The sequence below is a fragment of the Copadichromis virginalis genome, linkage group LG12, assembly GCF_057382275.1.
Source record: "Copadichromis virginalis isolate Kocher_CV1m ecotype Utaka linkage group LG12, C_Virginalis_male_GT1.1, whole genome shotgun sequence".
NCBI classification, from domain to species: domain Eukaryota; kingdom Metazoa; phylum Chordata; class Actinopteri; order Cichliformes; family Cichlidae; genus Copadichromis; species Copadichromis virginalis.
In genome coordinates, this window is record NC_140629.1 from 13,846,892 (window position 1) to 13,862,385 (window position 15,494).

General features: G+C 40.8%; 1 protein-coding gene across 4 annotated transcripts in view; it reads right to left on the reverse strand.

Moving 5' to 3' along the window:
* Positions 1–15,494, reverse strand: part of adgrd1 (adhesion G protein-coupled receptor D1) — a 41,248-nt gene that overhangs the window by 22,148 nt on the left and 3,606 nt on the right. For 2 of the 4 annotated variants that reach the window (XM_085474814.1, XM_085474816.1), the window contains 8 exons: positions 14,426–14,686; positions 12,656–12,723; positions 11,182–11,322; positions 11,009–11,059; positions 10,408–10,531; positions 9,994–10,101; positions 7,760–7,835; positions 6,011–6,152 (listed from right to left, as the gene is read on the reverse strand). In XM_085474814.1, the coding sequence (XP_085330940.1) occupies positions 6,011–6,152; positions 7,760–7,835; positions 9,994–10,101; positions 10,408–10,531; positions 11,009–11,059; positions 11,182–11,322; positions 12,656–12,723; positions 14,426–14,686 (971 nt within the window). Of the gene's footprint in view, positions 1–6,010; positions 6,153–7,759; positions 7,836–9,993; positions 10,102–10,407; positions 10,535–11,008; positions 11,060–11,181; positions 11,323–12,655; positions 12,724–14,425; positions 14,687–15,494 lie in introns of all 4 variants that reach the window. The other 2 variants (XM_085474813.1, XM_085474815.1) reach the window with 1 other exon arrangement.

The following is a 15,494-nucleotide window of genomic DNA, read 5'->3' on the forward strand; positions in this document are numbered from 1 at the left end:
ACTCCCAGATTTAAGAGCATCTTAGTCCGACATATACGACAATAACGACGGCCGCTTGCATGTTCTGCAAAAAAATGTGCTTTGTCGTGGATCTGACGGACAAACACCAAACCAGTTCCACATCACTGAAGTTGCACCATTTTTACAAACCAATTCTGGTTCATCTGTTTCACTCAACAATCAGCGATGTGCGTATGAAAACAAAGGCACTGCGCATGCGCATTTTACTCATATTCTATCGCGATATTTCATTTTCCTATCGTTGCCTAAGATTATACCGGTATTACCGTGAACGGTATAATATGGCCCAGCCCTAACTGATAGTGCTCTCCAAAATTATTGAGCTTCCTGTGTGCACGATCAGCTGTAGAGGTGGGTAGATTGCTCCAAATCAACAGTATCAATGCTGATATTGGTACTGCATCGATGCTAGCATGAGAGGATCAATACTTTGTTTAGCCCACTGACTGTATGTACATGGTATGGTATCGATACCAAAAAATCTGCTATATTGTGCAGGAATATCCCTCATTACAAAGATCCCAGTCTTAGTTTAGGTCTTAGTTTTCCTGACACTGCATGACTAACATTACTGCCTGCAGCAGGGGAGGGAGAATATTTCAGCCATTTATTAAACTGAAGAGCTTGTTTGAGGGAAATAAATTCACTTTGACTTTCCAAAGACTAACTTATTCCATAAAAGCAGCTTTTTTTGTTTTGTCTTTATCTTGGCGAGATTTTTTTAAAAATCTACAGCTATAAATCTGTTCTGCACATTCACAATCTTGAATTGCTATTTCATCGTTTTGCCATGAGTTTAAAAGAGCGGACATAAAACTGCTTCTACTAGGCAATGAAATTCTTTTTGAACATTACTTCACAAGTACCAAATCCTTTTTTTTTTCATCATTCTTTTAAGAAAACTCCCTGTGTCTGTGGGCACAGATGGGGGGCTTGCTTAAAAAAAGAGATCTGCTTTTTATCACGTAGCGAGAGGTGGTGGTCGCGAAGTTGGAGTGGTGACAGAAAGGGGGCGCTAAATGGGAGGAGCTGTCTATTGCAGTGGGAATTGCAATAGCCAGACCTCCATCTGTGATTGATCAGTGAGTTGGATCACAGGTCTTGTGTTTGTGTGCGCAAGTGTACGGGTGGGTGTGGGTGGCTGGGAAATCTGGAGAGAGAGAGAGAGAGAAAAACAGAGTGATAGGTTTTGCCCATAAGGTTCAAACTGGGCGTGTGCTGGAGTTATAAAAAGACTGGCAAAAAAGAGCAGATATGCTATTGTGGCAGAAAGGTCTGATCAGGATCAGCATGGCTTGGCGTGATTAAACGAATAAGAGCGTGGGTATCAGTGTGTGTTGAATAACCTTTGCGTGTTTATTTTCAATGGTACTGAACAATTAGCCCATTATTTTCCACACTAACAAGCCTTGACATGTTTTCATGCACAAGTAAGCATTTTTCCTTCTTCTCTCCTGACCTTATTACAAGAATTACTTCCTGCTGAACTCTCACTTTCTTTGTTATAAAAATAAATCAAAAAGTTAGCCTCTCAGAGGTTGTATGGCTACCTGGTAAATATTTGAGGTCCTTAAGAGTAGAAGCATAACACACTCACTGGACACTTTAATAGGTACACCTCTCAGGTACTAGGTTGGACCCCCTTTTGCTTTCAAAAATGCTGTAATGCTTTCTGGATCAGTTCCGTCAAGAAGCTTGAAACATTCCTCAGAGATTTCGGGCCACAATGACGCGACAACATCACATAAATTCAGATTTGTCACCTGCATGTCCAAGATGAGAATCACCACATCCCTAAGATGTTATATTGGACTGATATGCAGTGATCCCCGGCAGCATGGTGGCACGGTGGTTAGCACTGTTGCCGCACAGCAAGAAGGTCCTGAGTTCAATTCCAACATCAGGCCGGGGTCTTTCTGTGTGGAGTTTGCATGTTCTCATGTGATCTGAGTTTTGTGACATGGCGGACTATCCTGCTGGAAGCAGCCATCAGAAGAGGCGTACAGTGTGCTCAGCAACAGTGTTTAAACAATAGGTGGTACTGTGGGGTTGAAAGTGTGCCAAGAAAACCATTAGACCACCAGCAGCAGCCTGACCCACTGATAAAAGACAGGATGGATTCATACTTTCATTTATGCAGCATTCTGAGTCTGAATGTTGGAGCAAAAATCTAGATTTATTGGACCAGGCAATGTGTTGCCAACAAGAGATGCTCTTCTGCACATACTGGTTGTAACAAGAGGTTGTTGGAATTATTACTGCCTTCCAATCAGATCTGCATAGCTTTGCTTTTCAGACTATTATCTATAAACCCTAGAAATGGTTGTGCAGGAAAATCCCAACAAATCAGCAGTTTCTGAAATATTCAGACTAGCTTGTCTGGCACCAACAACCACACCACAGTCAAAGCCACATAAAATACCCCTCTTTGCAATTTTGATACTCAGTTTTCAAGTTTTCAGCATGCTGTCTTCACCATGTCTACATGCCCAAATGAACTGAGTTGCTGCCATCTGACTGGCTGATTAGGTATTTGTATTATTAAGCAGTTGAACAGATGTGCAAAGTTACTAAAGTTGTGAGTTTATAACCTACTTTTGCATAAGGCTACCGACAGAAGTCACTGTCACACATATACATTTAAACTTGTGCACCCAAATCTTTCCTTAAGTCATTAAAGATGTATGCTGTGTACAGTCATTCCAATTGGGAAAAACAACAGTTCAAAGAAGTCATTAAAAGCTAAACATCAGCATAAAAATCATTCAAGTGAATTGAGAGACTAGCAGCAAAATACTGCCGTGCCATTCCACTCATGACTCTGGATCTTCTTATAAACCTTCTCAGCTAACACACTTCTTTATATGCCTCTAAAGTCAGGCACCCTTGTCAAAATCATTTATTTAATCCTCATAGTTTTAATTCTATAAATAGACCTCACACATGAAGTCAATCTTTCCATTTGTTCACTTCATACCATCAGTGTGATGCTTTCATGCCAGTAGAGGATAAAAAGAAGGTCCCAGCCTCTTTTTTTAAATGTATATATTAATGTTTAACTACAGACCTCAGTGCTTCACACCGTTTTTTTCCTCTTCGCCGCCTTCACCCCTCTCAAAGTAAACCAGAGTCAGACAGCCGTAATAAATCACCAAAAGAGCCAGGGTCCAATCACCACCGCAGCTCAAAGGCGTGAGAAAGCCTGTGGGCCTTTGATGATAACACCTAGTCAGGTTATCAAACCAGCTCCATGCCACAAAGCGTGGTTGCAGAAGTGATTGAGTCTCTGAGCTCAGAGCATCAGTCAAGGATGCAAGGTCACTCAGATGGCAACCACATGATTTAGACCTTGACTTGAGTGAGTAGTACCTGCTATAACAAAGGTTTATTTACAGGCTGGTGACTCCATCACTCCATGATATCATATGTTTTAGCATTCCAAGTGTCAGACAGAGAAAATGGATGAGACTTTGTGTCTGAGCCAGGATAGTAGTTGACTGTACAGTACCAGAGACGAAACACAGAGCTTGTCGTAGCCACGACAGCACGAAAAGACGGATGAGGGAGCTGACATATTTCTGTGCTAGACACATTCAGCACTCCCACTGGGCTTTAATGAAGTCACTGTGCACTTACCTATTCTCAGGGGGTAAACAGAGAGGTCAGCCGCAAATCACTTACTCCAGCCCAGTGAACTGGTGCCATGAGCAGACATGTTTGAGGTTTAGTACAGACAGTAAAGACCAACATAAACTATGACGGGTAATGTCTGCCACATACTGTGTCAGCAGCCCACCCTGCCTTCAAGCTAGGGAGGTGATAAGTATCGACACCTTGCCAAAACTAGTAAAACAACCAAAATAGTTTCTTTTTGACTAAATCCAACAACAGGTCTGTGCAGTTTTAGCAAAAACAACCTGTTCTGGATGCGACCAGAGCCAAAAGTTCTGCATGCCAAATTACGATGTGGCTCCTCGTAATAAATCACAGCCTGAGCTATGTGCAACAGAAATGCGCTGGCTCGGTGCGTTCCAATCAGCATGCATTACTAATAAGTATAACAGCCTATTTGTAATGGGATAGAGAGGAAAGAATGCATGTAACCTGATTTATCCTTACATCAGTGGTAAGGGCAATCCAACTAAAATAGAAACACCTTAAAACAGAAACAGAGCGGAGAACTGCTGAGCATCTCCAGCACTACCATAACAAAGGAAATTTTAACTCCTCTCCCATGGTGTCCGCTAAAACAAACAGAGCAATCATTGTCACAGAAACCAGGCCAGATAATTACAGCATAAACATTTATTTCACCAGGGAAGATGAAGGCAAACAAAGCAATATTACCATGGTTTCATAAAGCTGCATGAGTTTCTTTTTTGCTTTTATGAGTGGGGAGGGGGGGTTGATTCACTTCTACAGAAAGTCGATCATTCATGCAGGACTTGTAAAAGAAACAGAAATACATTGCAGTGTGCTTAAGTCAACCGCCTCATTAATGCCATTGCATGATAATCTAACAGCTTATCAACACAACTAATTACGATAAAACAAATACAAGATTGTGAAGTTTGCCACCACATTTATGAGTTTACAGGAACACAAGCTAATGCAATCCGGTTGTTCAGTGATGACGCGACGAATCCTACTTCCGGGTCTAAAGTAGTCTGCGTTTAATATGGCTTTTGTGTTGTTAACATGTTTAATGTCATGTATTTTCTTCTATTTGATCTCAAAAAGCTCCTAAAACAGTCAGTGATCCCTGTTGACCTCCCTCGGCTTTTATTACCGCTAATCATTTATTGAAGCTCAGTTTTTAAAACCTTAGGAAGTAACTACAGCACAGCCCATGCAGCAGTATATGAATGACTAACCTCGTATTGTGGATGGATTATCGCAGTTGTTCTCCTGGCTGAAGTTTGGTCCTTTTACAGCATCCTGCCATGCGATTACATTTGTTCCTGACCACCGAGAACACTCACGATAACTTTTATCAAGTGGAAAAAAAGTTAGCTTGTTTATATTATGCTAACATAGCTGTGTCGCTAGCGGTCACGTAGCACATCATTATATACCAGCTAGCCCAACTTCAGTAACCCTACAAACGTCACTGCTGTTTAGTTTTCTGTCTTCATTTATGCTGGAAGTGATAACAGAGCTGTACGTTTTAATTTGTTTCCAAAACCCAGCAGTCAGGACACGCTATATTGTATTTAGATAGAAGCTAGCGAGCTAACTTCCTGCTAACTTCTAACTCCGTTAAATGTCATAAATTCCGTTTTCATGGATGCCTGGATGTTAAACTCAATTGTTACACCTGGTAGAGCAGAACGCTGATCATTTTATTAAAGATGAAAGACTTTAGACAGTTTTTCAACTCTCAGTAATGCCATAGTGATCGTTTGATATATGGAGCTGCAGCGGAGTTTAGACCCAGACACGGCTAGTGACGTCAGACTGAACAACCGGATAGACACTGGTCAATTAATTTCCAGTTTTGACTGAATTTCCCATGGAAAGCTGGCACTGTCCCTGCCATAAAGTACCAAAGAAAAATATGTTGTTCATAAAATAAAGTTATTGTTCCTTTTAAAGTGCCCTAAGCTTGCAGCTCAAATGCCCATAATCAGCTCGCTTTCTAGAAGCCAAATGCTCCGCAAGGGAAATGCTAGGCAGCCTAATGAAAACCAAACCAGGCTTCGCTCTTTGTGCTGGTAAATGCCCAGCTGCGCAAACCTCAGTCAGTCAGTGATGGACAGCCATCGTCTTACATAAGCATATACCAAAAATAGAGCCGACAGTTTTCATGTGAAGAGATCCGACCGCTATCGAAACCATAGGCAGAGCTCTCCCCTCTGATAACATCCCACACCCAACAATTGAGACAAGCAGAAACTCTCTTAGTTTTCCCAGTATTACTCACCAAGATGGAAAAAAAAGATAAATGAGTCAGAGAGGAAGAAATGGGACATGCAAATTACAGTCTTACCAAAACATGGGTGAGCACAATCTTTATGAGTGGCGCTCCAGAAAGGTTGACCGACAGGGCTGGCAGAGGCTCCACTTTCAAAGAAATCAGACAGCTTGCTACATGGATTTTGTGATCCTTGTAATCAGCTGCTTCATTAATCCTAAGAGATAAAAAGGGGAGAATTGGCTTAGATAATCTAAAAAAGAAACTGAAGCAGAAAGCCAGACAAACATACAAAAGAAAGAGACGGAAAGAAATGGCAGACATACAGTGGGGGGAGATTTATTTGATCCCCTGCAGATCCCAACTCTTTGTAAGTTTGCTCACTTACGAAGAAATGAAACATCTCCAATTTTATAGTAACTTCAATTTAATGGAGAAAGCAAGAATATATACCAAAATATAGAAAAAAAAGACATTGAATCATTGAGTGAAATAAGTATTTGATCCACAGGCGAAACATGACTTAGCACTTGTTGGAGAAACTCTTGTTGGCAAGCACAGCAGTAAGATGCTTCTTGTAGGTGGTCACCGGGCTTGCACACATCTCGGGAGGGATTTTGTTCCACTCCTCTCTACAGAAACTTTCTAAATCCTTTAGGTTTCTTGGCTATCGTTTGCTAACTTGAAGCTTCAGCTCCTCTACAAATTTTCTATAGGACTTAAGCCTGAAGGCCGTCTACGCAGTTGACTTTTATATGCTTCTTCTTTAGCTACTCCTTTGAGTAGCTAGTTAGCAGTATGTTTGGAGTCATTGTTATGCTGGAAGACCCATCCATGACCCATTCTCAGTGTTCTGGCTGATTTTACATTACATGGCCTCATCCATTACCTAATGTTTCCTCCGTGCATGACTGTGGGCACACAACAAGTCTAAGCAAGAATTGTGGCTGGGTTGTAGGGGATCGAATAGTTATTTCAGGAAATGACAAGCAAATCAATTTATAACCTTTATATAATGCGTTTCTGTTTTCTGGATATTTGGTTAAGCTTATCTGTCTCTTCATTAAAAGAGGATTGCATAAAAATGTTCATTTCTTGGTAAGTGAGCAAACTTACAAATTCATCAGTGGATCAAAGTTGATAGTTGGTTAAAAGGAGAAGTACTCCAGATCTCTTGCTTCACAATAGCATCTATCACCACTGTTATCTGCAACTGGCATTCCCACATACGTGTTAAACACAGGACCAGAGCATTGACATTTAGATGAGACTTTAACCATCTGTCTGTTTAATGAATCACACTTAGTGCCAGAATTATTCCATGACAAGTTTTTCAAGATGATCATGTGACCCCAATTTGACATTGCGGTCACACAAACATCGTCTCCCTCTTACGATACAAAGGGAGGCCTAGCAGCCTCCAAATGTACTGCCATAAACATTTCTGACTTAATTTAGATGGATGCAAAAGTGGGGAACAACAAGATGCTTAATCACCGTTATGTCAAACTGAGTTAAAAGCTGGAACAAGCTGATCCAGTGTTGGAACAGTAAGCGAAAGAGCTAATAGCAGGGTGTATCAGAGCTCAGTGGTGTGATGAGAGATAGGAGAGAAAAAAACAGATAAGGCCTTGGCCTGGGGCATCAGCTGTTCTGCAATTCAGGAAGCAGGGGCGCCTTTGGTGCCAGCTTACCCATTTCCCACACAGGAAGTACAAAGACAGTGTCCCTGACTTTGCGCTTTTGTTCTTGTTGCTGTTTATTATTAGTTAGACCTTTCAAGATTTTACTTTTCACGTTTGGTAGCATGCTGTGTCATCTTACCTGGTCTTCACAGGGCTGATCTCTTTGTAGTAGCTGTGCATGTTGTGATAAAAAAGGCCAACAATGGTGGTTTGAGCTGAGGAGAAGAAGACAACACGCGCAGACTGAATGTGAAAGAAATGAGCTGAGGGCCGGGAATGTAAAGCAGTGCTGCTAAAACACTCACAAAGAAGGCAAGTTAATTAACATTGGCTTGCTACAGTGTGGTGGCACCGGCGGGCTAATGGGACAGTCCTATACTCGCACCGGGGTGAAAAGCAAGACTGCCGCAAACCCATGTGGATGTTGGAAAGCTTGTGAAATGTCTAAATGACTTCACCAGGAGAGCTGGGGGTCTGCTCCCCCACCCCTGACTTGACCTATCGTTCAGCTCGGTCCCACCTTAATACTTTAAGATAAACAATGAAATTGGAGGAAATGCTTAATGGCCCTGTTCCTCCTTTCAAAGGCCTTTCACTTGGGAACTGCTCTAGAACAACAAAAGCAGATGTCAAACAATATGGATACGCAACAGAAAACTGTTAATAAATATATAATCCATCCAGTGTTGGGGAATACATGTACCGGCGTTACGTATTTAAAATACAAAATATGAGTAACGGTATTCCGTTACAGTTACTGCTTAAATAGGTGATAATTGGAAATACAGTTACTTTGTTAAAATCAATGGATTACACGGTGGTCTTTTTCTGTTTCATATGTTAGGCTATCTCCTCTCTATCTCCTCTCTAATTTTGGTAATTTCACGCCAGTGGAAACCCAAACAAAAAACGCAATAAGAGGCTCTGACCGGAAATCTGACTGCGCAATGCAAACTCTGTTTGTCAGCAACCAAGCTGCTCTCATCTTCAAAAGACTCCAACCTAAAGAAACATCTGGGAGTAAGTTCTTTTTTAAAAACTAAGGTTAGCTTACTGCAGCTATCTTGTTTTAGTTGTAGTAGCTACCTGGGTTATGTGCTACTTCAGTATCTGCGATGTACCATTGCTGTGTGATGTATTACTATTACTGAAAGCTGCATTACAACCTGCTAGCTGCAAATAATCGTGTGCAGTTTTGAAAGCAGACAAAAAGAAAACATATTACTGATACAGAAAGAGTTTTCTATGCGAGATCACTGCAAAAAGTGCAGCCTTACCTAAAGTCCACCCTAATGTTACTCATTTTATATTAAGATTTAAAAATCTAGCTGGTATTGTTTTCAGAACTGCATGTGATCGTTTGCAGCTAGCAGGTTGTTAATGCTATCCATCAAGTCTACAGTCTGCGCTCTATGAACTCAGGTAACGCTAGCTAACAATGTTAGCTCGGCGGCAAGTAGCCTTCAGTAATAGTAATAATTCACACAGCATCAGAATACGTTACTCACATCAAGTTAAGAATATGCTTCAAACTACATTTTGGGCCATGTATTCTGTAATCTGTAGTGGAATACATATATATATTACAACAGAATGCATCCCAGTGAGCCTCAGCAGAGACTGGGCCAGTACACTTGTACAACTCTCCTACAGAAGAGCGAGAGAACAAGAAAAAACAAAACGCAAAATATGCAGCATTTTCTGTTCTTAATTAGAATATAAAATCTGTCCTTGGAGCACTATGGGCAGCCAGGTATTCAGAGTTAATTTGTTCCTGGCTCTAATGTGTTAAGCAATAACATGTATTCCACTTCTGATAATAGCCCTTTAACTAATTATTAAGAGTTCGTTCTGTATGGCAACTCAGTGCATGCGAGAGCCAGGTGGAGCCAAGGGAATCTGACCTAAACACAAAGTCAAACAAACAGAGTTTTAATGCCCACTGTAATTACTGCTCTCCCTTGCACCACTACGTGGATCCATTCCTTTTAACGGTGGAGGAAAGTGGAGAAAAAGTGCGCTCTCTCTCATTCTTTCTGTTCTGAATAAAAGGGTAACTGCCAACATTAAAGTCATAGCTGGGTTTCTACAGTACACCATAAAGCCACACAAAAGCTCTCATGGCACTCCTGTCCTTAACTGTATGCCATGTTAGTAGTCCTAAATCTTACGATAATAAATTACCGTCCGGTAACAAGAGTCTCCCAGCTGGACAATTTTCTCTTGGCAGAATCAGTGCATGGCTAATGTGAGGTATTCACACTCAAACCCAGCTACTGGTCTGTCTATGCAAAGAATCCTCCGAAAGTTTCTCCTTGCACGTCGATGAGCACCTGTCAGTGAACATGCAGAGGCTGTAGTGCTAGTACTTACACTCCATTGCGAACGCCTCTCCAGGCACAGAGATGTAGCTCTTGCCTTCTGTGGGGAAGCGGTAATGTGACAGCTCAAAATTCTGTGGGAGTTTCATCAGAGAGTAATCTGTGGAGGTCAGAGGTTAAGAAAAGGGAGAACTGTTGAGAAAAACAAAGTGACAAGCAAGTAACAAGACCGATTTGCTTTGTCGGGGGGGAATCACAAACATCAAACAACCCCTTGGGAGAGAGACAGTAATAAAAAATGAGGAAAAAACTCAGGAGAGGAAAAGTGGAGAAGCTTAACTTGTGCTTCTCTGAACAAATGTTGGCCTGACGTGATTACAAAACTAATGATGTCAACTTGAGGCTTGGAGTCCGCAAAAGCTACAAACAATGACTTACTTTATGGAGAACCTGACACTTTACTGACCTGCAACAAAAGATGTTCCATCCAGGGAGATGAGAGAGTTCGGGCTGTCCTCCAGGTTAGTCACTACATGTTCCATCACTCTGTCCACTGTCTTGACCAGTCCGCTGACCACAGGGGTGGACTGCTGCTAGAGAACAATGACCCAACGAGAAAAAGTTGACAACTGATTCACTGTTTCTGATTTTGTTGTTTGTCACGGAGAGTACTGCTCACAGTATAAAAACAGGTGATAGTGTCACCGTCTAGAGTTACACTGTTAACCTGACAAAAAACCTGACAAAAACTTGATAATTCGGTTGGCTCAAACTCACTCACTACACTGTATCTACTGTCCAAGTTTGATGTGAACATCTGTTTCAGCTTGCTCTTACAAAAACAAGCAAGGTTGTTCTGAACACCCAGTGTACTGAAACCGCTCTCTTGTGTTTGTGATTTGGCCATAACAATTGCACAGTGGAGGAAGCAAAAATCTTTATAGTCAGTTACGCAGTTTTAAACATCCAGATATCCTCGGTGTGTTACATTAACGTATTCGCCACATTGCATACGTTACATTTAGTCATGTTTGGATACTGCACAACTACAGAGTGAACCCATTTACCTCTGTCAGTCCAGGAAAAGACAGCACTTCTTCCACACTTTTGAGCAAACCCTGGGTGGAAGAAAATGAACATCATAGAATTGTTGCATCATATGCGCATGGGTGGGTATTGTATCTGTGTGTATGAATTGGTTTTGCAACAGCAACATGTGTTTTGGACTGTGTTTCAAGACCTGTGTGAGGTTGTTCGCAGTATCACGAGAAATGGTTCCATTGGGCAGCGTCTTCAGGAAACTCTGCACTGGCAAGAAGTCTGTGGGTCGGAGCTCCTCCTGGAGACTGCTGATGACAGGGGGACTCATATCAGCGGCTCTCTGGGGAGACAGCACATCGGGCATCAAATGAAGTTTACTGCCAGGAGCAGCGAGTTCCAGTATACACAGGATGTTTAGTGACTGATAGCTTGAATTTAGAGAAAACTCTTTGGACCAGAGTTTCGGCATTGGTCTTTTTCAGATTAGTGCCCAACAAGGAGTGCGCTGTAGTGTGCACTGTTGACTGACTCTGCCTACCATCTTCTATTTCTTTAGTTGTTTCCTACAAACAAAGCCTTTCGATAAAAAGGTTGCTTCTATTCACATGTGTTATCTATTTGCTTTTTTCCATTTGTCTTTAAAAGAAAAAAAATGCCTCAACAGGAAATAAACTCTTTGTGTGCATTCAACTAAAAGTCCTTCATTGTTACTTCTTTATTGACTTTCATATGTGTTTTGGCTCAAAGACGCTCTGGTAATAGTTTCCAATGATGTTGAGGTACAGAGATGGGGTTTCATCACCCACACATTGTAAGAGTACTATATTTTTAACATCCAATAAATTAATCCTAATCTATACCAAAACTGAGAAATTACCGTTGTACAGTATTTGTCAATCTTTTCTTTTCAGCCATTCTGTTGTACATTTGCTGCTGTGCTTGTAATCCTGTTGCACGATCCATTTCGGGTAAAGCTTCTGTCGAACAGTTAGCCTCAAATTTGACTCTAGAACACTTTGGTATACAGAGAAGTTCATGGTCAACTAAAAAAATTGCAAGGCACTCCGGTCCTTTGGCTGCAAAACAAGCACAAATCATCACCCCTCCAACACTGTGTTTGCCAATTGGTATGAGGTGTTTGTGCTGATATGCTTTGGTTTTTGCCAAACGTCTCGCTGGGCATTTTGCCCAAACAACTCCACTTTTATCTTATCTATCTAAAGGATACTGTTCCAGAAGTCTTATGATTAGTTTGCAGCTTTGCAAACCAAAGACAAGCCGCCATGATTTTTTTTTCTTTTTCTTTTTTAAGAGAAGAGGCTTTCTCCTGGCAGTCCTTCCAAAAAGACATACAGCATTTTTCTAATTGTGTTATCATGAACTTTAACATTTAGCATGCTAACTGAAGCCCATGGATTTGTAGCTCTTGGGGTTTCAAACTGTGAGTAGCTAACAAATGTAGTTTGCTAACAAGGAGCTAAAATTACCTTCTGTACAGCTAACAAGATACTGAGTGCTCAGTCATTCTCTGTTACAAAAATAATCTAATTTGTTTAATGATATAAAACCAATTTTTTAGGGCTTTAGTTTTCACTGGTGTTCTGTGGCGAGACCCTCCTCTACTGTCCCCTCTACTATGCTTTTATTGTTCAAAGAAACCCTGAGACACTTACGGCCATTGGCGTAGTTGAGATCACTTCCTTGGAGATTCTAGGTGTTGTTTTAGAAACCATGTCCCAAGCTAGAAAAGACAATACAAAGGGTTGAAACAGGACACGGTATAGCTTAGCATCACTCCTCTCTTTAATCATGGTTTAGTCTAGCCTTGCCTTTTTGTGACTTTTTTTTAGGTCCTTTGTTGAATGCAGCTGGGTCAGGCTGCAGTAGTGTGGCTGGATTTTATCACCTTCAAGCTTACAGTGTGAGTGTAATGCCCGGTCATGAGAGGAGGTATTTTACAGCCTCCGCAAAAGTGGGATACTCCACCACATAATAGTCTGCCACTAATTTCTGTACCGGGCTCAAACACATTTTATATATTTGCTGTCATTTAATAAAAACAGCTCTAAGCCACTACCAGAAAAACACCATATATGGATGTACATTAGACATATTAGTCAGCTCTTCTTTAGTTCAATACAGCATTTTATATGCATGTTCTGCAGAGGTAAAAATATTTCTCTGTAACCACAACAGTCAGGCTCTTCTTGTCGGGTAATAAAGAAATCAAGACTCTCTGGCTTTATCGTGACCACAAAATAATTCTCTGTAGCAGTCTTTATATATCAACACCATACACAAGAGGAGTTCAACTTTACTGATCGGTAAGACTTATCTGCAACCAAAAATGCTTTAACCGCTCAGCTAAAAAGGTACATTTCATTAAGTGTCGAATATTTTTCAGATTAAAATGAAATTTTCTAATATCTTATATTAGAAAATATAATCATAACTATATACTGTAATATAGTTATTATTAATCTCTTGCTCTCTTCCACAGAAAGTCTATCCTGTCTTCCTCCCCTCATCCCCAGCTGATTCTGCTAGAGGTTTCTTCCCGTTAAAAGGGAGGTTTTCCTTCCCAATGTTGCCAAAGCTCATTGTTGTGGTTTTCTCTGTTTTCATATTGTAAGTTTTTACCTTACAATATAAAGCGCCACAAAGCAGAATGTTCATTTTTTTCTACACAGCAAAATCTCCAGTGTTAAATTAACACTGGAGAGTGTCTATATGGGTCCACACCTCTGAGTGTTAAATACAACACTGTTGAGTGTTAAATTAACACTTTTGACAGTGTTATATGTTTAAAAGTAACCTAGTCAGTTTTGAAGATTAACAATGGCTAACACTGAGCAGTGCTGATTTTCTAACACTGGAATATTTCTAACATTTTGAGTTATTTTCCAGTGTTAGAAAATCAGCACTGCTCAGTGTTAGCCATTGTTAATCTTCAAAACTGACTAGGTTACTTTTAAACATATAACACTGTCAAAAGTGTTAATTTAACACTCAACAGTGTTGTATTTAACACTCAGAGGTGTGGACCCATATAGACACTCTCCAGTGTTAATTTAACACTGGAGATTTTGCTGTGTACATTCTCATAAATGCCATTTTGTGTCCTTTTATGGCTCTCTACTGAACAAAAACAGAAAAGCTTCTGGGTGTTTTGTCCTAGCGTGTTGTAACTTGTCACATTATATTAAAATGATTGGCCCCTGCATCTCAACTCAGGTCTTTGCACTCTTATAAATACTTATAAGGCAAAACTATGGAAGCCATGGCACTTGAATTCTGTGGATGGAATGTAGCATGGATAAAGACGGAAATTGCTTTTTAACCCATGATTTCCTCAGAGAAAAGCCAAAAGGGAGGAAGCATTTTAATAAATCAGCATCTTCAAAAATGTCAGGAGGTTTTTTTTAATAGTAGACAGGTCCTACCTATAGTTGCATTGTAGTAGAGTGAGATGTTCTCAGGTGAAAGGGCCCTTTCCCAGATGACGAATTCATCAAAGGCTCCTGTTACATAGTGACTATATCCCTTATTGTTGGCAGTTCCAATGACGAGGTCAGGGTAGGGGTCTCCATAGGTTTCCTCTGAGATGCTTCCGTTTTTGTTCTCAGCAGTTAGGGTCGCATTGATGTAGACCTTCAGGCCATCTTTCTTAGTCCATGTAAAGAGGATGTGGGTCCAGTATGGCCCTAATAACGTAAACATAAAATGAAAGAAACGCTCAATTGTTGAAGAATTGAATCCACCCCTCCCTGAGTCTGATTCTGCCAGAACTTTCTTCCTGTTTAAAGGAAGTTTTTTCTTTCCCATTGTTGCCAAGTGCTTGCTCACAGGGGGTTACCTGATTGTTGGGATTTCTTTATAATGTTTTAGGTATTGTAGCTTTTCATGTGTGAATACGTTTAGCGGGAAAATACACTGAGTGTGTGGTGTTGCAAATGTTTTCAGTCATTGGTCGCCTTTTTAAAGCGACTGATATTGCAGACACCATGTTTCATGCTTGGTTTAACCCAGAAAGTAAACGATGACGTGTTCTCAATGCACAGTAGCTTTCATCAAATGAAACTCACACTGATATTTGCTGGTTCTAGCTTTTTAAATTTAATATTTGTTTTTTAAATTGTGTCTTTTTGCCCGTCTCCCTCCCCTCATCCCAAACCAGTCACGGCAGATAGCTGTCCCTCATTGCACCTGGTTCTGCTCAAGCTTTCTTCCTGTTAAAAGGGAGTTTTTCATTCCCGCTGTCACCAGGTGCTTTGCAAATTTGAACTCATGGATGCATCGGAGAGCAGCCAGGGATCGACCCGCAAGCCTTCCAGATTGTAGGTGACCTGTTCTACTACCCGAGAATATAAAAACAATATTGGCTTGAACTGAATAGAATTTGTGTGTGTCTTAAACACAAGTTCCTAGCCGTGCTAACAGCTATGTGAGGCTGAACATAGATACATGGCTTTTGTGAGATAGCCTATTAAGTTCAGAAAGATGCTGGGTTAG